We start from the raw sequence: 23,773 nt of genomic DNA, 5'->3' as shown, positions 1-23,773 counted from the left end.
TTTATGTGCTCTTAAAATACACTGCCTTCCATCAGATATTTAGTAATGCTTCAGTCCCCCACCAGGTCTTACTGGCCTGTGAAAGCTGTAAATGAGAAACCAGACAACATCCTGCCCAAACCCTGCCTTTCATGAAAACTGATACACAAACAGAGATGTGTGAGGGTGTAGAAGGTTAAGAAGAAACACCTTAGAAATGTCACTGCAGCAGAACGGCGAAGCTGATGATGTATGTGACATCACAGAAGTATGGACCAATGGCTGAGGATGAGCATATGTGTTTGTGTTCATAGACAACAGGTAACAGGCAGACCCCTTCAAAGTTAATTCAATATAGAAGGATATTTTTAAAATTTATTTTTATTTTAATAAGTCCCCCAATGGAACAGACCTGTTTTGAAGGCCCAATGCAGAATATAATTCATTTGGAAAGAGATTGGTCTACATCTATGATCAGTTTAAATTCTAGAACACTTTCAGTTATCACAACAATAATTAGTAAATCAACAAAAGCTACACCAAAGAACCTTTGCAGATTGAAATGGACATTTAAGCCAGATGTGCCAACACAGACATGTAGACTTATCTGCCTTAAATCTGACTTGTTTGTCCATAATTATGCCATGCAGTGTCATCCAAGGGGTTTTTGTTGTTGTTGTTGTTGTTGTTTTTAAAACGTATTTAATTTGAAAAAGAAAAGGTACATATATTGCAGGCAAATCTGACTTTCTCCAAAGAATTTTGGGAATTGTAGTGTGGTGTGGGTATTGAAAACTTTTGATGATACATGGTGACAGTATTGAAACTATATTTCCCATGGTTCCAAATGAAGAGGAAATGACTACTAAACCAGTTTAAATCAGCAGTATACATTTCCTGTCAGTGAACACAGAGGTAGGAATTCTCAGATAACCTACACTAAGATTTCCTATGGAACTAAACGGGACGTTTGCTGCCCAGAGATTCACGTGTGTGTGTGTGTGTGTCTATGTGTGTGTGTCTATATATATGGTGTGTGTGTATATATATATATATATATATATATATATATATATATATATATATATATATATATATATATATATATATATATATATATATATATATATATATATATATATTAGTGTTGGTCCTAGTTGACTGTGATATGCTATGTTCAATAAGTCCCAAATAGAAAGTGACATTTAACAAGAACATATTTTAACAGTGAATTTCTAGGTTTAGTATCATCCCTGATTATTTCCACCTCTATTCCTTATTATCACTGTTGTTACTTGTTGCATGTAAAATATTCTGCTCAGCTCACAGAGGCTACCCGGGGCTGTCAAAATATCTTCATATCTCCTGTACATTCTATATAATTTATATCAAAGGACTGCCTGTGGAATTGCCAAGACCAACAGAAAGTCTGATAAGCTTCTCTACTATCCAGGGCACAATTAGTTTCAAAGATGAATTGAATTATTTTGTTATCTAGCCACTTTTTGTTATTAGCCAACTTGATATGACAAAAAAAAAGATGCATCTTAACAATGTTCCATGTTGCAAAGTCGTTAAAATGCTGTCTCCCTGGAAACTCGTTGTACTTGGCAAATACAAGGAAACAAATGTACCAGAATAATATTTAGAAATTTTAAAACACTAGTAATTAGGAGTTCGTACCATAAAACAATGACTCAAGATCCATTTTCATAAAGCTGACAAAGGTTCAGATGAAGAGTTGAAATGTTTCCTTATTTGTACATACAGACCTTTTAAAAATTGGAAACATTCCCCATTCAAAGAAGTGTGAATTAAAACGGCTAAGAGAACCCTAGCTACCACATGATCTGGTAGTAGACTTCCTTCACTGAGTTTCTTCACTGGCTCAAATGTTTTCTTTGGCCTTCCATTGGCTATAATGACCCCCCTTCTATGTAACTGTCCCCTCTTGAAGAAAGACTTCCTTCCCTTCAGCAAATACATTTTGGCAGTACCACCTATGGAGAAAGTCTTTATAAAAGGTCTGTTTCCAATGGAGGAAGGTTTTCTCTGTCAGAGAAAGACTTAGGGCCAAAATACATTAACCTTTTCTTCACTAGATGACTCTGGGTTTCCCCAACCCAACTTGTTTCCCCTACAGTCACACGTCAGCTGCAGGAATGTTATTTTAAAGACCAGATAGAGTCTTTTTTTGGATTGAACTGCTGCTTGGGGCTGAGGCTCAGGGAGCAATTGAGCACCAGGAAACACACTGGCAGGCACCACAACACTCACAGGTGCCATACTGGTATGTATGTGGGGGGAAGGGAGAGAGATCACTGCTCTAACCATTTTACAACCCTGGCTTTAATGTGAGCAAGCTCGTGTCAGTAGTGGGCTAGAAGGACAATCATTCTGATATAGCATGCAGCACCTCTTTAGACATCTGTCCAGATTTATTGCTCATTTGATGCTTACCTCCTGTGAGCATAAGGGCACACTTGCACATGCAGTTGTCGTTGTCAGCATCTTTGGTACTGAAGTCAGCCCCATGCAAAATTAGGCTGCTCTGCTTTCCTGCGGTTCCCGAGTGACCCTTCAGATACAGCCTAAAAGAGAGGTGGAGGGAATCACTGTTATGAAATGTGATACTGTATCTTTTAATTCTACTTTGTAATTGATATGAATATTTTAATGGCTTTGCCGTATTAATAAATCTGATTTCTGATTCTGGTTATGAAATGCAATTGCAACAATTCACATAGTTTGGACTTTTGTAGTGAATCAGAAAGATTTCTGGAAAAAACAGCATTTAAGCAGTAACGTTAGGAAATAAGGTCACATTTGCTCCTGCAGTGGTGCATTTGTAATTATTCTGGTTGAAACCTAAATAGCATATTTTAATAGAGAAGGGGGTGGTAGGGGGGCCGTGGCTGAGTGGTAAAACATCTGCTTGGGATGCAGATAGGGTTGCCAGGTCCCTCTTCGCCACCGGTGGGAGGTTTTTGGGGCGAAGCCATAGGAGGGCAGGGTTTGGGGAGGGGAGGGAGTCCAATTGACAAAGCGGCCATTTTCTCCAGGTGAATTGATCTCTATCGGCTGAAGATCAGTTGTATTAGCAGGAGATCTTCAGCTATTACCTGGAGGCTGGCAACCCTAGATGCAGAAGGTCTCTGGCATCTCCATTTTTTTTACAAAAGGGATCTGGTGGCAGGTGATGGGAAAGACCTCTGCTTAAGACCCTAGAGAGCTGTTGTTGGTCTGAGTAGGCAATACTGACCTTGATGGACCAGTTGCCTGATTCAGTATAAGGCAGTTTTATGGGTCCATGAGAAGAGTAACAGAGTCAGAGAATAACAGGTATATACACCCCAACGATTTTCCCATCCATGCGCTGAGCAGGAAGCAAAAAGGGACCTTTGCCAGCTCCTCAGACTGGTGAAAGGAGCTTATGGTAGAACAAGGTGCTAACAGCAAGAGAGATGATGGGATTACAGCTGCATGCTGGGAAATTCCTACCTCCAAAACAGATTCTTTGAGATCAGCTGTCAGGCAGGGGCAGTTTAGGCATCTCAGATATGCTAAGAAAATGTCTGTGGTGATGTTTGAGAAGGATCGTACTTTGGCTGTTTAAGTCATGGTGAATAGTGACTTTATTCCATGAGGATTCCAAATAATATTTAACAGTTAATACTTAGTGAATGGGGAAAGCAAGAACTTATGCAAGTGTATTTGCAAACAAACAAACAAAAAAGCAACAATTTATCACGCTTAACCAGATCTAAATCTGTCGTGTCATTAAGAAGATTCATGAACATGTTAATATGATTTTATTTATTTTTGACAGTTTTGATGCCATCCTTTCTCCTAAGAGTGATAAGAGGAACAATCTCTTGGTATATTCTCCCACATAAGCCCTATTGCAGCAAATGGAAATCTCTGCCCTGAGTGTTTTTAAATAGGATGGGGTGGGTATAAATCATCAAAATAAATAAACTCACTCCAAATGAAATCCACCCAGGCAAATGTCCCAGTGGATAGTGGCCAATGAATTTACACAACACCTATTCGAGAGAATGATGTTGTTACTCCTTTCAATTTTAAGAGTGAGAAACTCCCCCCCCCCAAAAAAATGAGCACACAATGTTAGGAAGAACGTAGTCAATCAGAACTGAGTGATTAATGCACATAGGAAAGGCTCCAACTGTAGGGCGAAGATAAAGGATCGTGGAAAACGTCAAAACAGAGAAAGGGCCAGACATAAAAGAGACAAGCTTTATGAGGCCCAGTTGAAATGTACGGCCAATTAGCCTGTATATTGCTTTAGAAAATGATATCTAAAGTTAGAGAGTAATATATTTAAAAGTATTCTGCTGGTCCTTATGCATTTTTGCTTGAATATAAACAAACTAAATTGAGATTAAAGCATTCTAGATTTACTGGACTTGGAGACTTGACAGCTTATTTTGGTAAATGATCTTTCCTTCTTTCCCCCCGGAGGAAAATAAACTCCTCTGGAGTAGTGCTGATAGAAAAATGACTGCAGAACAGGGTATCTGCAAGCTTATTTTAAACTGTCACACGTCGTCAGTACATCATCTTTGCCAGACTCACAGAAGTAGATATCACCAGTAAAACACATCTAGTGAGAATCGTGGTTCTTAAAATGTGGTCCAGGGAGAACTTTCAAGTAGGCCTCAAGACCACTACGAAGATAAGAGATGAAGATGCTGAAGGCCCAGGGGTCCCTGCATAGGATGTGTGAATCCCCTTACAGAATGTCACTAGGCTTATCAGCTTGGATTCCAAGAAACCACAAGCAGAAGGAATGTCACAGAAATTATTTTTCCTGCCTTCACTTTCTCAGATCAGCCTCTGAAAAAGTTCCCCTATTCTCAATTGCTCCTAGGGTTGCCAGGTCCTTCTTTGTCACTGGCAGGACGTTTTGGGGGCAGAGCTTGAGGAGGGCGTGGTTTGGGGAGGGGAGGGACTTCAATGCCATAGAATCCAATTGCCAAAGCAGCCATTTTCTCCAGGTGAACTGATCTCTATTGGCTGGAGATATGTTGTAATAGCAGGAGCTCTCCAGCTAGTACCTGGAGGTTGGCAACCCTAGTTTCTCTGGAAGAACAGAGGACTTTCACAAAAGGCTTGGGATGCAGTAGAAAAGGTCTACAGCTGAAGGGATGACTTAGCAAACACAAACCCCGCTCATGTGCCAACTCTTCCATTGATGGCTGTTCATGGGACAATAAAGGAATGTCTACTGGATTAGAGAGCAGAACATGTGCAGCACAAAATTTGTGTGTCATCAGTCAGCTTCCACATCCCAATATTGGGTCATGTGCAAATGCATTCTACATACAGACTGCTTCCACACAAGCCAATATTCTAGAAAACATCCCAAATCACAGGTGAATTGCCCTAGCTTGTGTAACCATGAAAATTCTGCCACTAATACCACAGATCAAAGGGAATATTTTAATATACTCAGACTTTTCTCCAAATTATTGCGTAATAAATAACTTAAGCTTGAAAAAACAGATGTATCATGCTTTTTTGCTTTCCATATGCCCAGCAGCCTTCTGATTATCCTCCACTTGTTCAAAACAAAGATTAATTCCCCCACCAAGGAAGATAGACAGGAAAAGTGTCGCATCAACATCTGCACAGCAGCTTGAAATGCTGTTCTGAATTTTCTCCACAGATCTGGTCTAATTCCCTTCCCAAACTATTTCCGTCGGTTGCCATTCCATCGCACCGCATTGGAGGGAGAAGTTAAACAGTGACGAAAGCTTCCTCCATTGGTTCCTCCCCTCTCAGAACTGTCTCCTGGAGTGGCCAATGCACCTGGTCAGTTCAGAACAGTTTTATTAAATTAGCAATTCCCTTTCCCTGAAGCAGAAGCTTTTGTTTTGGTCATGCTCAAATCTTGCTAGTTACAGCCGGTCAGGCTCTGTCATAAAGTCAGCACTGCAGAGCACAGTTACGGCGCACCTGTGGGCCGGGCATTACATACAAGTTTCAAGGATAGTTATGAACTGCAATGTGGGATAGCTCTCCTTAAGACTCAAAACTTGGAAGATTCCCTTTCCAATAGCATATCAATCAAATGTTGGCAGGAGCACCAAGAGTCAGATAAAATTTCATGGGGTAGAGGAGAGATCCAGCCTTCCGACTTACTTAACCATCCCAATTCTAATTTCTTGATTTCATTATAAGCATCACATCCTGCACACGAACATATCGCTAACAGCTCACCACCATAGGGAGATTGTTGCAACCATACACATTCTGAGAGCCCTCTGGCATTACATACCCCATCAGACATATTGTGTGAATAGACGTATTGCATTTAGTTTGGATTGTAATTAATTTGCAGGTCAATTTGATGTTTTGCCATAACATTTGTGTGTGTGTGTGTTAAGTGCCGTCAAGTCGCTTCCGACTCATGGTGACCCTATGAAGGAAAGTCCTCAAAATGTCCTGTCTTTGACAGCCTTGCTCAGATCTTGCAAATTGAAGGCTGTGGCTTCCTTTATTGAGTCCATCCATCTCTTGTTGGGTCTTCCTTTTTTCCTGCTGCCCTCAACTTTTCCTAGCATGACTGTCTTTTCCAATGACTCTTGTCGTCTCATGACGTGACCAAAATACGATAGCCTCAGTTTAGTCATTTTTGTAGTACTATGCTAGGTCCATCTGCTTCACTTCTAGGTGAAGGAACTACACAGGAGAAGGACAGTTTCAAATGTAGCCATATGTTAGTGTTGTTAGCTTTTGTTCTGCTATCATTTTACGTAATGCCTGTTTGAACATCTGCTAAAAAGGATATAGAATTTCAGGGGCTGAGGGAAGATTTTCCATGTGTTCCTCCAGGCCTGCTCCACGGAAACATGTGTGATCTTGCAATAAGAGAAAGTGCTTTTGTTCTCAATAGCATACACGCAAGAACGGCTAAGATCACCCCTCTTAATGAAAGCACAGTGAGTGATAAATTATGTGTTGGTAACCCAAGGCGATTTCAAATAGAACGAAACTAATAGAGAAAGCCAGAGAAACGTTAACAGAACTAGGGTTGTGCAAAAAAAAAAATCGGTATAAATTTCAGGTTCGGGTTTATTGGGCCCGATTTTTTTATGCTAAACCCGGAATAGGTCGAATACTCATACACCCAAGATGACTAACAACCTCAAAATAACCCCCAACAAACCAAAATACAATAAACACTAGAGATGAGCTGATATTGATGAGCTGATTTCATCCACCAGCAATTTCCTATCCACAGAGTGTGACTTTTTCATCTGCCTCAGTTGCAGCCCAAAATGGCCCTCTGAAGTGCTGCTACTGATGGACAGGGGACCCCCAAGAGCAGCACGAGGAAGGGGGGAGACAGAGGTCTGTAGTAGGAGACTGGCAAAAATTGTCCACCTTCTGCCACGGCACTCAACCATGGGGTCCGAGTAGGGTTGCCAGGCCCACCCTAGTAACCAGTCAGAGACCATGTGGGGAGGGGACATCAATGACCTTTCAAGACATTCCCAAAAACTCTATGGAATGATGTCATTCTGTTGCTGACCGTGATTTTTTTTTTTTTTTTAAACACCATTCTTCCACTGGTTACTGGATCTTCTACCCCCACTGGGCACATGGCAATCCTAGATCCAAACCATAACCATTTTAAAAATATTGTCGAAGGCTTTCACGGTCAGAGTTCATTGGTTCTTGTAGGTTATCCGGGCTGTGTAACCGTGGTCTTGGAATTTTCTTTCCCGACGTTTCGCCAGCAACTGTGGCAGGCATCTTCAGAGTAGTAACACTGAAGGACAGTGTCTCTCAGTGTCAAGGGTGTAGGAAGAGTAATATATAGTCAGAAAGGGGTTGGGTTTGAGCTGAGTATTGTCCTGCAAAAGTATTGTCCTGTAAGTATCAAGATAATGTGCTCATTAGCACATTATCTTGATACTTACAGGACAATACTTTTGCAGGACAATACTCAGCTCAAACCCAACCCCTTTCTGACTATATATTACTCTTCCTACACCCTTGACACTGAGAGACACTGTCCTTCAGTGTTACTACTCTGAAGATGCCTGCCACAGTTGCTGGCGAAACGTCAGGAAAGAAAATTCCAAGACCACGGTTACACAGCCCGGATAACCTACAAGAACCATAACCATTTTAATTTCTTTCTTATTTCTCATGACGTCACTGGTTTCACCTTGCTTCAGTTTTGTCGCTGTGATTGATCATTCCTTTGTGTCTTTACCCCATTATAGCCTGATCTCATGAGATCTCGGAAGCTAAGCAGGGTCAGTAGTTGGATAGAAGACCACCAAGGGAGACTCTGCAGAGCAAGGCAACGGGAACCACACCTTTACACACACACACGTATGCCATTTCTATATATATGCCATTTTTATGCTCTTTACACCTTATACATCATTTATATGCAATTGACAAAACTAAAAATGAGTTAATTTTAATGGGGAAGAGACAGGTTTGTTTTTCATGGGGGAGAAACAAAACTGAATTTGAATTTGAATCCCACCGACCAGGTTTGGAAATTGAGACTCATCCCTCTCAAGCTCTAAAACCACTGTTCACAGTATATAGGAAACAGCAACACATTAACAAGCATCTAAAAAATAAAAAATAAAATAAAACCAGCACTAAAATATTAAAGTTCTTCTCTCCCCTCCCCTCAGATGTATGGGAGAACTGGTCTGGCCTAGGAATCTTCTAAATGTCCATCTGAATTCCCCCCAGAAAAGGGATACAAACAAATACTTTTCATACATTTTTTCTTCAGAATGCAGACAGCTGGCAGGAGCCAGCGTGGTGTAGGGGTTAAGAGCGGTGGTTTGGAGCGGTGGACTCTGATCTGTTTGACTCCCCACTCCTCCACATGAGTGGCAGACGCTAATCTGGTGAACCGGGTTTGATTCCCCACTCCTGCACATGAGCGGTGGAGGCTAATCTGGTGAACCAGGTTGGTTTCCCCACACCTACATGTGAAGCCAGCTGGGTGACCTTGGGCTACTTGGGCTGGGTGACCTTGGGCTACTCTTGGAGTTCTCTGCCTCACCTACCTCCCAGGGTGTCTGTTGTGGAGAGGGGAAGGGAAGGTGATTGTAAGCCGGTTTGATTCTCCCTTAAGTGGTAGAGAAAGTTGGCATATAAAAAAACTATTCTTCTTCTTTTTCATTTTGTTAAAAAATGCCCTAACTCATGGAAAAAAACCTGAGACCACACCTGCAAAGGACTAAGTAATTAGACTGAAGGGAGGAACATATTTTTTTTTAGTAAAGCTTCCATGTTCACATGGAGTCCCTCTTTCACTACTCTCCTTGCTTCCCTCCAATATGATGAATCATGTGCTGGGCTACAATTCATTACTGAAAATTATGAGACCATCACATCTTGCACATGGAAGAGCATTAAGGGTAAGTGCCCTGCCATTATGGAAGATTTGGAAACGCACCCAAATTTTCCCTCGATCTCCCCAAAGTCTCTTTTCTTGACAGTCTTCCATCATAACTGCACAATCGCATTACATTTCTCTTTCGTCCTTTGCAAATTTGCTTTTTGAAATTCCTCTTGTGTTAATGACTTAACGGCCCTTTCAAATTATGCAACAGAGGTGGCTGCAGTGCAGATGGAATGTAATGAGTGAGCGGTTGCTAGCAGACTGAGCTATTTTCAATGGCTTAATGAGCATCCCATTAAAATAAAGACCTTGGATTCTACATGCAGTCTGAGTCAGTGTTCAGTTCCTTGAAAATAATCTGGATCAAAAGGATCTTGCTGCACTCATGCCTGTATGTGCATGTGTAAAGTGCCATCAAGTCACAGCCAACTCACAGAATCCTCAGCAAGGGGCTTTCAAGGCAAGTGAGAAGCAGAGGTGGTTTGCCATTGACTGCCTCTGCAGTCTTCCTTGGTGGTCTCCCTTCCATGTACTGACCCTGCTTAGCTTCCAGGATCTGACAAGATCAGGCTATACCATGGTGCCTTCCCTGTGTGTGTGTGTGTGTGTGCAATTCTTTAGATTTTTGTGTGCAGTTTTTTTTATTAACGTGCATGGGTGGTATTTCATAAATGAGTACAGTAGAAATGTTGAAAAGGAGGAAAACATACAAATTTCAGAAGCTAAGAGCTGCAGCAAACTGCATCTGCCCAGCCCACAGAATAAAATTCAGACATAAGACATGATGGAAAGAAAAAAAACAGTAGAAGATTCCAAGTACACAGGTTCCACTCTGGAATCAAGACCAGGGAATTTGGAATCTGACAATTTGGAATTCTAAAATCCAGGGGGAAATCTAGATGGAAAGAGCTCTGGAAAGATCTCTCGTTGTAGGTCCTCAGAATAACAAAAGCAAGAAACGCATTTGGGCATTCCTGGAAACGTTTATGGCAATCTTAAATAAATATTGCCCTGAAGTCCATGGGTTTGCTTTCTAAGGACAGTGTGTGGTTTTCAAAAAGTGCCCTGATGAATTATGTGGCACTAAGACCTCAGTTAGAAAAACACAAACAGCCTGTTAAACATATTTCTACTCCCATGGCGTCATTTGTGGCTGAGAGAGTCAGATATGAGTGAAAGGTTCACTCACTGTCATCTATTTATAGAGCGAGCTCTTAGCTGGTGCCACATTGGCCAGGCCAGGGGGGGTTCAGCTCGGACCCTGAATGCTGCTTGTCTCTTACGAATCAGGGTCATGACCTTGTAAAATGGGCAGCCCAGAGTTATGACTCTTGCCCTGTTAAACAGAACCAAGAGTTAGGAACATCGTTTGGTTTTAGTGCCACTAAGTTATTAGTGCTAAATGGAGCAATAAAGAACAAAGAATTATCCTGCCCTGCTTTAAAATAAAATTGCAGCAAATGATCAGGGTTCATTTGTACAACCAAGTGTTAGGTCTTAGTTTTTTATCCACTAAAGTGTAGCTACCACAAAACTGGTGGTTTGTGACATTTCCTATCTCAGCACAGCCTGACTCCTATTAAGAAACAGTTTGAAGGATCAGACTACAAATTCATCTATCCAGTATTTAACTTCCAGCACTGGCCAATGAAGATGGCTGTAGAGGAAGCTCACATGCAGGGCTTGCTGCTTATTTGCTGCTTTCTTCTATTTTTTGCTTTCTCCCAGCATCTGATAATGACATGTACTAACTTTGAACATGGAGGTTCTATTGAGTGCTTTTTGCCAGTTTCCTACTTGGACACAATTACCAATAAAACACAGGAGTAGACAGACATGGTCATATAAATCAATTTGGGTTGCTAACTCCAGGTTGGGAAATTCCTGGAGATTTGGTGGTAGAGCCTGGGTAGGATGGGATTTGGAGATGGGAGGGACCTCAACAGGATATAATGCCACAGAGTCCACCCTCCAAAGCAGCCATTTTCTCCAGGGGAACTCCAGGGCTTGGAAAGCAGATCTTAATAGGTTGCCTGGATAGTACAGGAGGAGATGGTCTTGCATGGCCCATTAATGTTTAAGACTTAATCAGCAGTTTGAATTGTGCCCGGAAACAAGATGGTTAATCAATGCAGATCTTTCAGCGCTGGGGGGGATGCAGTCTCGGTAACCAACTCCTGACAATAGCCTGGATGCTGCATTTTGGACCAACTAAACTTTCTGGACTGTACTCAAAGGCCACCCCAGCTTGACAGTAATCTGACTATAATTAAATACAATGCTTACAGTAACTTCACCTCTGCTGCTCCAGCTCACACCTCCTCTCAGCGGAGCAGCACGGGCAAAAGGGAACAACGATGATGCTGTGAAATGCAGTGACATCACTTCTATGATGCCACAGCATTGTGCAATGCCATTTTCCCCAGTTCCACCTCCCAAATACTCCTGGTTGGTAAGTCAAGGCTGGGGTGCAGAGGCCCAAACTAAGCATGGAGATAGGTTTCTGCATTAAAAAAAAGATCTGTATTTTCCAGGTATATTGGACCTGAAAAATATATCAGTATTCCCAATATCCCTGAATTCCAATACCAGTATGGTATTCGGATTCAGATTTTATTTGGCAATCCGAGTTTATTTGGCTCCACTAAAGCCCATGGGGAAGTTATCCAGGGGTCGGGGGGGTGTTTTTAAGCTAGAAGCACCAAATTTGCAGCAGAGCTGCTGGTAGTTGTCCACAGAGGAACCCCCAAGCTTTAAGAAGATTGGGTCAAGGGGCCCAATTAGATGCCCCCCCCAAAGGTGCTCCTATCCATCCTCCATTGTTTCCAGTGGGAGAGAAACAGCCTTTTTTCCCTTCCAGGCACAAGCAAAGAGGCATGCCTGCAGCAGCCACTGGTCTTTGCCTCCCATGCCAATTACCAATACAAGCCCAACAGAACCGAAGCAGAGCCCAGGAATCCCAGCAGAACCACAAGCCGATGCGGCAAGCCCAACAGCACCAATGTCAAACCAGAAAATCCCAGAAGACAAAATAAAGTGGGGGGGGGCACTTTTGCAAGACCAACAGAACCAAGGTGTAACAAAGAAGCCTAGCAGAACCCAGGGCCAATATGGCAGTGCAAGCCCAACAGAGCCAATGTCAAACTAGAAAATCCAGGAGGGTTCCCCCCCATTTTAGAACCAAGGGCAATCCACAGATGCCCAGCACAACAGTCTTAAGCATAGGGGTCCACTTTTGCAAGCTCAGCAGAACCAAGGGCAATACATAGAAGCCCAGCAGAACCCAGGGCCACTGTGGCAGTGCAAGCTCAACAGGACTAATGTCAAACCAAAGAATCTCAGCAGTAGAAACTGAAGGTGGGGGACACTTTTGCAAGCCCAACAGAACAAATTTCAATGTACAGAATGCCCAGCAGAATCAAGTGCCACTGTGGCAGTGCAAGTTCAACAGAACCAAAGTGAAACCACAGCAGAACAAATCCAAACACTGAGCAACACTGTAAAAATGGCAAAGGGGAAACAATGCAACTTTGGGTGGGTGGGGGGAAACCTCTTGAAACTGACCAGGACACTTGAAATTCACACAAGCAGCCTGGCAAGCCCATAGACCCCCCCCCCATGCAAAAACAATGGGAAAACAGAGGGAAGGGAAAAACGTCCCTGGGAACCTGCAAACATTGGCTCCCAATCTTCCTGGTAAATCCCGAATATTTTAAGGATTTTTCGGGACCATTTTTTCGGTATCCTGAAAAATTCCCAGATATATTTGGGATTCCAAATATACTCAAAAACCCCAATAAAGTATTTTGGGAGGTATATTTTCGACTCAGGTGTATCCAAATGCACACCCCTAATGGAGTATCTACACAGCATAATCAGGAAAATAACCCCCCCCCCCCGGTGCAGTTTTTTTGCATGGGACAACAGCTTTGGGATGAGGCAGGAGCCCTTATTCTCCAGCAACCCCATTCCAAGCCCATTTGGGCTTTATTTCCCCACAGCTGCTGTAAACTTTACTTTGGCTCACAGATATACAGTGCAATTTTGTTAATAAAGCCCATAGCTCAGTGGGAGGGCGCACATTTTGCATGCAGATGGCCCCAAGATCCAGCCCTGGCATTTTCCAACTTGTAGCTGGGGAATACTTGAGAGCACAGAAAAAATCTGCAGCTGGAGTAGGCAGCACCGGGCATGACAGACCATTGATCTGACTTTAGTATAATGCAGCATAGTATTTTCATATATTGTCACATGCTGTATTGTGGTAGATGTTACTGGGAAGCAAGAGATATGGGCTGGTGGTAGCCATGTGTCACTTCTAACGCACAGTTCAACTCTGAAAGTGGAAGAAAATAAATGTCTCTTTCTAATCATATGGCCCAAGTCTGCTCCAGCTGCCATGTGATATTAGATGACAGCCTTTCAAAACCAGGAGGCTGGAAAGAAATGTGTGATGAAGGAATGCATCCTGACTAGCTGTTGACATGCTGTGTGAATTGGGATTTGATTGGATTAAGGCTACAACTGAGCATTTATAAACCTTACAAGCATAATAGCATCAGCTTTCAGTAAGTCAAATAACATATTTTAACATCGACTAATGCTTAGAGATAGCTCACAGACTGCCACTTTGAACTCGAGTCACTCCAACGATACGCTACGTTGGCACTGTTCCCAAACAGGCCTCTCATTAAGGGCATCAGACTGCATTGCTGCGCTTTTGGTGGAAGGAGGCGGTGGGAAGCAAACCAAAGCCCATAAGAGAAACTTCAGTTTAGATTGAACAAGCAATATCCTAAGTGGAAGACACATTATAACTAACACAGGCTTGCCACCAAAAATGACGTGCCTGTGCTAAGTTCTCCTTCTCTTCCATCGAATGCATGTGGTCACTTTCCCACTGCTGTCATGTCATTATATTTCTGCATTTACCCACTGGTTTCCTAACTTGCACCAGTATGATTGGGAAAACATAAAACATGATAATGTCACAACATGGAGAAAGTGTCCTGTACAGTATGGAAGAGAGGGGGAGCACTCAACTCAAGGATGCTGTTGGCATGATAGCTCTATAGTGAGAGTTAAGCATAGTTTCACCCTGCTAGTTTAGTTATTCCACCCGTCCCTTCAGCGTTTCTTGCTATTTTTGTTGTTGTTTTCTCAGCCAACATATGCAGTAAATCCCCATATTCATTTTGTTTGCAAAATCAGAGAGTAGTTTATATCTTGCTTTGCACCATTTAAGTCAAATGTATCTGATGAACGAGAATTCCTCATTCATGTGAATATTTGCTTCAGCCAAATATTCTAATTTGAAACAAACACACAGGAAAGCTCAAAACTGCACTTAAGCCAGGCAAGATATAAATGAGTATTCTCTGGAATGACAGAGTATTGTGTCTATATCTCGCCCTTTCCACTGATATGCATATATGAAAGATGAACATTTATACTGAGCCATTATCTAAAAAGTGTATCAAGCCACAAATGAGCCTTGTTTACATGGATACTTACAAGGAACTCCATTTGACCATTTTTCCACCGCAAAGAGACAGAAAATGATATTAGAACAAACATAAATCAGGTAAAGTGCTTTGACACACAGGAAGTAGCAAATAATTCATCAATGATTAATAAATCCTGTTATCAACTGCTATTTTAAATGCTTTCACACTTTATAAACATCATCTGGGATAAATATACATTTCTTCTGTCTTCCCAGAAAAAAATATTTTGCAGCTCTGATTTTTTTTTTAATGTACATGTGTTTAGCATTACTATTTTCCAATCAGATATTTTTTTAAAGTGCTAATAAAATGTAGCAGAGAATGCAAACAGCTAGGAAAATAAGCAGAACACTTCTGAAATCACCAATTGGGCACAATCCAGGTTGAATCAAAACCTTCTACAGTATGTTGTAGAACAGCATGAAAAATGGTTTTCCGTATTTTCTCAGGCGCAATTCATCACTTTGTGGCATGTGAATCCTTACACTGTGAAATGCTGGAGCTGGAGCCTTAGCATTAGGCATCCACCAACCAGACATCATTGCAATGCTAGCAAAAGACTTCTTCCCCATCTCGAAGCTTCTTGTCCCCTTTTTGTTTTCTCCCCCCCCCCCCACATTTTAGCGTTTCTTGATCTCATGCCCAGACCAGCTTGGAAGCCTCTTTCATTGCTGGTTACTATTATTCCTCCTGACTCAGATGGGGTGGCCATTCAAATGAATCCTCGAGGTGGCCGCTGTTGTATGTAAACTTGTTAACAGTGCATTGAAAGCAAAGCCGTTATTGTTGACGGTTTCATCAGCAAGAAAAATAATTTGCTTGGCAGCATCACTGCACATAAATAGGATGCTTCTCATGAGAGATACTCCGAATAAACACAATCTGCAACTAAAAATGCAAAAGAGGGGGGTAATTGCATGAGGAAGATTCACAGCAGGGGAGGATTTCCACTTTCTGAGCTTACTGAGTACAAACAAAATAAATGACTGTTGCCCCCTCAAAGACACCGACACCCTTTGCTATGTGAGCTGTCTGGCTTTCACGGTAAAGGCTCCATCTCCTTTTTATTTCTATAGTGTAGCTCTGTAGTTACTCTGATTTGGCAAGAGGAATAAAAAAAATTAATCCAAGAGGCTCTAGCAAGTTACCGTAGTAACGCCTCAAAGATCAGTGCTGGAGAAGCAGCCGAAATTCGTATGTCTTCGGCTTGGAATAGGAGCATTAGCAGCTTGTAATTCACAGCTTCACAGTGGGGTTGATATTGCAGCTTTCTCTGCCTTGGAATCAAAGCAGAATTTCTCTTCACCTCTATAATTTAGAGGAGGAGAAGAAGAAGAGTGTTTTTTTTAATATGCCGACTTTCTCTACCTTTAAAGGAGAATCAATCTGTGGTAATCCTGCCCCACAGCTGATGATGAGTTACAACTAGCATGGTTTCACTAGGGCTTTCCCCCTAGTGTCTATAGTGTCCTATTATAAATGTCCCAGGCTAACCTGATATCGTAGGATCTCTAAGTAGGGTCAGCCCCAGTTAGTGCTTGGATGGGAGACCACTGAAGAAGTCCAGGGTTGCCATGCAGAAGAAGGCAAATGACAAATGTCTCTTGCCTTGAAAATCCTATGAAGTTGCCATAAGACATCTGCAACTTGATGGCATTTTCCACCACCAAGTGTCTATACCATTAAAGCCTCAGCTATGATTGCCTTTAATTCAATTAAATTACACTGGACATAGTCCAGTGTAGAGAGTCATGGTTCACTTTTTTCCTTTCTTTACCCAAAGATGGATAGGATGTCTCAAGGCATCAACATGAAGTCATGCATAAGATCTTCATGGACTTTGAAAGTGAAATTGTACTAGACATAAAAAGTTCTACACAAGGAAGATAGGAACCACATATTCAATCTACCAGATTCTACTGTTACAATTGGACCTTGACTTCAACTAATACAAAATTCAGCATGGCTAGGGGGCAAAAACGTTCCCCAGGCAATAGATAACTACTTTTTGAATGGAAAAAAAAATTACTTAACCTTTATATGGTATCTTATATTTCTTATAGTCTTATATTTCTACCTTGTGATATGTTAATCTCTGATTCTGTATATAATGTCAACGTTATAATTTTTTTAGCATTATTTACCAACTGTTAGTAAACCAGACATTAGATTGTGAAAGCATTTCCCTGTCTAAAGAAAGCAGGTAGGTTTTCCTACCTCTTACCCAAAGATATTATATTTTGAAGGTCCAGAACAGCAACACAGTAACCAGCTAAATCCAAGAATATACACAGGGGGTTGGATCAAGACTAAATTGGCTATTTCTGACATTTCCCCCTTCCCACTACAGACCCCCCTCATACTACTCCTTGGTTGGCCCTATACCTCAAGAGCAGCATTTTGTGGAGATCAGTTGGCTGCACTGGGAGAAAACAGGCAGTTAAGTCCATTTTGCTGATGAAAAATTGTAGTGTGGATCCAACCCAAGGATGCTGTGATAGTAAAGAATAACAGCATGTGAATCATTTTAGTTCTAAGAAGTATCACTTGAATGTTATACATGTAACATAAGAATAGACACTCCACATTCTCATATGTACAGTATGGGTTGGATCCATAGTCTTTGTTACCATATATTAATATTGCTTTTGCATGAGAGGAGGGATATTCACAAATAACCCCTCGCCAAACCAGACTCCCTCATCATGCTCCACATTGTTCCGCAAGATCCCCTGTCTCCTAGAACATGTTTTCCAAGGAACACAGGGACTACAGCAAGAAGGGATGGTGGAAGAAATCCATGAATGATGCTCAACTTGCAATTCTTTGGCTCCAACCTGATATGTATATTTTATTTTTGTACATGCATCAGCACGCATTTAGACAATGAAGAATGCTGGACCTGTATAAGGCAACTTCATATATGTGTTTGTGTTCCATATGCTGAAATGATCTTGCAATCTTATATTTACACCCTTAGTAAGTTTACAGTTAAGATACATGCACTCAGTGAACAGAAGTCAGTGGCAAAACATCTGGACTCACCTGTAATTCTGCTTTTCACTTCCTATGTAAAACCGATCATATTGAGAATAAGCCCGATTTCCTTCCCAGTCCATTAGTTCAATTCTTAGCGAATAGTGCCTTTGGCTGGTTATTGTAAAGATAAACTCATTCCCCAGCCAATATTCACCCGAGGGACTACCAAAGCCCTAGAAGAAAATGGGTGAAATGCAATTTAATTATTTTGTTGCATGCTTCTGTGACATTTACATTATAGGAGCAGTCATAATTTTAGTAAAAAGCAGTCATCTTTCTTGTTTTGATAAACTTGACTAATATCTGTAAAATATTTGATGTTTTCAGATGCAGTTTGGGAATGCAAGCTTACAACTGTATTGAGTTGGATCCAACCAACTCTCCCAATGGTGAAAAACAGAAGAGAGTGTCCCCATTGACCACTGAACACATGAACACATGAAGCTGCCTTATACTGAATCAGACCCGTGGTGCATCAAAGTCAGTATTGTCTACTGAGACTGGCAGCAGCTCTCCAGGTTCTCAGGCAGAAGTCCCTCATATCATATACTACCAGATCTTTTAACTGGAGATGCCAGAGATAGCATTTGGGACCTTCTGAATGCCAAGCAGTTGTTCTACCACTGAGTCACAGCCACTCTCCATTAAAAAGGCTATGCTGCATGAACAAAAGGCATATGTAATGGGACTGTAGTAACAAGGGGAAATAGGTGAGGCTTAGTGATAAAGCTGGCCGGATCCAAAAGATTCATTGTTGCCCCTACTTCCTGGTTAACAGAGTGATGAGATTGATGTGACAGCCTCTTGTAGCCCTAGAACTATTACAAAAAATGTGCATTTTTATTATTAAAAATGTCAACCCTTAGGCCAAATTTAACATGACTTCAGCCCGAGATTAGACTATAGTTTGTTTAGAAATGCAACCAAGTGGGAAGTGGTCCCACTCTCAAGATCAAGGCATTTTAGAAAGATACATTAGATATTATGTAACAAGTATTAGGTAGTGTGATAATTATTCAGACAATTATTGTATTAAAGATAAGGGTAAATCACAAGGGTCTTAGATTAAATCAGTAGCAGAAATTCTGTTTTATCTATTAGGGTCTTGAAAGTTACTGATTGTTAAGAATTGGCTTAAGAACAAATCTCTTTTGGTGAGCATATGGACTTTTTATAACATGGGCACCACTTCAAATAGTTAAGTTAACAACATATTATCTTCATTTCTTTTGCCTAACAGAATCTGTGTTTTACATTATTGGAAGCTATGAAGTAATTTTGTAAAGATTTACGAGGATTACTGATGGCTTGTTAGTCCATCCCATTTAGAGATAAGAAATGTACTTAATGATTGATTGAATGTTTATTTATATTTGTTGTTTGCCATGATTTCTATCTATGTGGACCACAGTTTTGTCTGGCATTTCTATTCTTATGTAAAACACATGTTAAAGCAGACACACAACCAAATTCCAGGCAGCAGAGAAGAGAGGTGGCCACCATTAAATGCTATAACAAATTATGTTCTATTGTCTTGAAAAGGAAAAACCTCTTGAAAATCCAACAGTGCATTTATAAACAGAGTTAATGCTTCTAAGCCCACTGAAGCCAATGGACTTTGAGGGGGTTGACTCTGTTTAGGACTGCAGTGAGTAAAACAGTTAATATGACTGTTGCAAATGGATATGTCCCACATCAAGATATGTAAATATGGGTTGAAAAATGATTGTCAAATATATTCTGAACACATACTGTAATGAGATCATATCACACTGCTCAAGATTTGTTTTTGAAATCCATAAGGATGCTCGCCTTTTTTGTTGTCAGTTCTTTACTTTTTTAAAAAATATACTTGATTTGTTTTTCTTATATTCATCATTCAAATCACTAGCTTTCATTAACAATTTTTTTTCATTGCCATTGCTTTCAACGGGACACAGATTTCCACTCATAACTTAAAAGAACATAAGAAAGACCATGCTGGATCAGACCAAGGTCCATCAAGTTCAGCAGTCTGTTCACACAGGCACCAACCAGGTGCCTCTAGGAAGCCCACAAACAAGACGATTGCAGCAGCATTGTCCTACCTGTGTTCCAAAGCACCTAATATAATAGGCATGCTCCTCTGATCCTGGAGAGAACAGGTATGCATCATGACTAGTATCCATTTTTACTAGTAGCCATGGATACCCATCTCCTCCATGAACATGTCCACTCCACTCTTAAAGCCTTCCAAGTTGGCAGTCATCACCACTTCCTGGGGCAGGGAGTCCCACAATTTAACTATGTGTCATTGCCCCTATTCAATTGGGGTAGAATTTTCATGGAGTGGACCATCATCCAGTGGACCATCCTTGTTGGATTTCACACAGATAGGCAGAGGGAGACATTTTGCAAGGCAGATCAAATGAGCAGCAATTAGTAAGGCAAGATGAGTTCATGGACCTGCATTGGCAACCTGAGACAGCAGGTAACATGGAACAGTGAGCACAAACAATATATGAATCCTAAAATGTTATCAGTAGGGCACAGTGTTTGGAGGGAAGGCAGCATGGTATAGCCCATTTTCATCAGATATCAGAAACTAAGCAGGGTCAATACTTGGAAGGGAGACTTCCAAGGAAAACTTTGCAAAGGAAGGCCCTGGCAAACCACCTCTTCTCCTCACTTGCCTTGAAAGCCCCTTGCTGGGGTCAACAGAAGTTGACTGCAACTTGATGGCACTACATACACACAGGGCACTGTGTTTAGCAGGAATGTGGGGGCATCTCTGTACCAGCCATAAAGGAAATGGGATCAGGTAAGTGAACAGTTTAAAGAATCATCATCGAATCATCTTCCACTCTGTGAAATTGTACTGTCAGTTTTTCTTCCTTGTGCTTTGTCTAAAAGCAGACTACACAAGCCATGTAGTATTTCTATGTCCCTAATCAAGGGTTACTGAAATGAACTATCCCTTCTAGAATGCTATACTGTTTCTATGCACCACCGATTATAGTGCTCGCACTTGATTGAAAGGAGTGTGTAAAACTGCTGCAGAGTTTGTGACACTGATAAAATAGCAGGGTTGCATCAGTTATATATGCTAGCCCACATGGGACCTATGCAAGCTGTTTGCATGTTTTTCATTGGGAGAAGGGTAAATAGGCCTAAGGTTAACCAATGTTCTGATAGCACAAAGGAATTAAGTCAGAAGAAACTGGTAAGCAAAATAGCTTGTCTAGTATAAACCAGTCATGACAGGTCATATCTAGGGATGTGCATTCGGCTAAAGCTGAACAGAACACCCCCCCCCCCCATACCTTTTCAGTATTTTTTAGGAGTGGCTACTGGTAAAAAAAATATGGTGGCAATAAAGGGAGCCAGAAAAGAGGACCCCGAATAATGCCTTTTCCCCCAGCATTAATTGGGGCTGCTTTGGCCAGCTGCCATTTTCCCCCTCCCTCCCCCCTTTCCTCCTCCCTCCCCCTTTCTTACCTGAGTCAGATCCACACTGCCTACAGGCTCTAACCTCTGCGCAGGGGTCCAAGCCGGTAAGCAGCATGCATCTGAAGGCCTCAGCAGTGCAGAACTTTATGCCAGGCATTTTTCGGGTTTGGATTTATTGAACCTGAAAATTGTTAAATTTTTGAAAAGCCGAATTTATTACATTTGGCTTTTTGGATTTTTTGAAAATTTCCAGGTTTATTAAACCCAAACTCCAAAAATACCGGGCGGGAATGGTGCACAGTTTTAGTCATATCCAAGCTCCTAGTGACATATATAACCTGCCAGGAGATTCTGAGATTTGAGATCTGGTGCGTGCTTTCACGGAAACAAATATCTTTTCATGTGCAATACTGTGCAGAGTTACACGAGTCTAAACTCTGGATTTCTACGTGCTTAGATGGGAGTAAATGTATAGGACTGTACTGACACATTATTTAAGGTGACAGTCATTATAATATGGTTAAGTGAAACGGCTAATGCCCTGGGACACCTGGAAGGCTTCACAAAGTACCAATGCTATGAATAAGTATGTCATGTCTGGAATATCCAATATTACGTACAAGGTCATTTTTGAGGGCACAGTGGGGCTGGACCCTGAGCTGGTTCTTACTACAGTAAGAGCCAGCATGGAGAGAGCCAGCGTGGTGTAGTGGTTAAGAGCAGTGGTTTGGAGCGGAGAAATCTGATCTGGAGAACCGGGTTTGATTCCCCACTCTTCCACATGAGCGGCGGAAGCTAATCTGGTGAACTGGATTTGTTTCCCAGTCCTACACACAAAGCCAGCTGGGTGACCTTGGGCTAGTCACAGCTCTCTTAGAGCTCTCTCAGCCCCACCTACCTCACAGGGTGTCTGTTGAGGGGAGGGGAAGGGAAGGTGATTGTAAGCCTGTTTGAGTCTCCCTTAAGTGTTAGAGAAAGTTGGCATATAAAAACCAATTCTTCTTCTTCTTCTATATTTCATCTGGCTCTACCTAGCCCACCATGCTTAAGATTATGATTTATTTATTTACTTCATTTATATCCTGTCTTTCTCCTCAGTAGGAACACCAAGTAGCTTATAACATCTTTTCTCCCTTCTCCATTTTATTCTTGTCACAACTCTGTTAGATAGGTTAGGCTGAGAGTGTGTGACTGGCCTGAGGTCACCCAGCAAGCTTCCATGGCAGAGGAATCGAACCTGGGCCTCCTAGATCTTAGCCTGACACTCTTAACAGTTGCACCACACTGGCAGTCACCAGTGCTGCTTTCACTGTAGTTACATAAACCACTGTTTGTCCTACAGTGAACTGACATGATTACATGAATCCAGTAATGTCCCGAAACAATTTTCAGTTGTTAAATGTTCCTTAAGCAAAGAACTAGTCCAGAGGAGAAGAGATGTCAAGAAATGGAGATAAAACCCCAAATGGCATCTTGTGCTTCAATTTAGCTATCAAGAATAATCTAGAACTAATCTAGCTTCCATTTGAATTGCACTGTAATCAGCCAGGTTAAAATAACAAAAAAGGTCCAAGGGTGCAAAGAATCAGATGTGAATTTTAGAAGATCCTGCAGAGCTGACATTAACAAGGAGGAAAAACACCCTGCCTGGTGTGAACGAGTTTTATTAGCTTTGGCCAATTTTGCAGGGTATCGTATTTGAATCATATTCTCTCAACATCGTTAACCAATTATCTCTCTCACTTTATTTATTTTATCTGATAATACTTACAGGAAGCTTTGAGTTTTTATGGCATAAAAGAAAAATGAAACCAGACAAAGTCAGAATATCCAGTGGGGTTCATCTCCTGTCAGACAGCCCACTGAAGAAAACAGTGAATTGGTCTGTCCCCTTGCATCTCCAGCAATCATGTCTACAAAGTCAAATCAGGAAGATATGCTGCACATCTGGGAAGATAACTATAATTACATTTTAGCAGATTTTGCCTTGTCCAGCATGTTATGTTTATTTGCACTTCCCACCAGATTTTTCAGTATTAATAGTAGTGTTGTGTTGTGCCCCCATACATAATACTGTGTGGTATTAGATCAGACTTTTTCCTATTAAGAAATATATTTTGGGTATGATTTCAGGACATCTACAATGTCCAATGTCGGCGCATACATTAACTGACAAACGGTGCAATCCAGAGCAGTTACACCCTTCTAAAGCTGCAATCCTGAAGGGGAGAGCGATGCTCCTTAGGAGCCAGCAGGGAATTCCCAGAAGGGAAAAGCACACGCCGGCATGGGGGGGCGGTGTTCTCAGGGTATTCCTGGGGACAGAGCTGCCTTTAGGCAGCTTCCTAACCTATTTTACCCTGGGAATGCCCCCTCATGCTGTGGAGTTGCCACGCCACCTTTTTTGTGG

At 41.5% G+C, this 23,773-nt stretch overlaps 1 protein-coding gene across 1 annotated transcript in view; it reads right to left on the bottom strand.

The window, feature by feature from the left end:
- ANGPT1 (angiopoietin 1) overlaps positions 1–23,773 on the bottom strand; it is a 170,224-nt gene that overhangs the window by 8,442 nt on the left and 138,009 nt on the right. Inside the window, exons 7-8 of the mRNA XM_056854199.1 lie at positions 17,941–18,107; positions 2,440–2,570 (exon numbers count right to left, since the gene is read on the bottom strand). Coding sequence (XP_056710177.1) covers positions 2,440–2,570; positions 17,941–18,107 — 298 coding nt within the window. The remainder of the gene's footprint in view (positions 1–2,439; positions 2,571–17,940; positions 18,108–23,773) is intronic.

This window comes from Euleptes europaea, chromosome 8 (assembly GCF_029931775.1).
Source record: "Euleptes europaea isolate rEulEur1 chromosome 8, rEulEur1.hap1, whole genome shotgun sequence".
Taxonomy (NCBI): domain Eukaryota; kingdom Metazoa; phylum Chordata; class Lepidosauria; order Squamata; family Sphaerodactylidae; genus Euleptes; species Euleptes europaea.
Note: the sequence above shows the minus strand (reverse complement) of the source record. Positions and strands in the feature narration are given on the sequence as shown.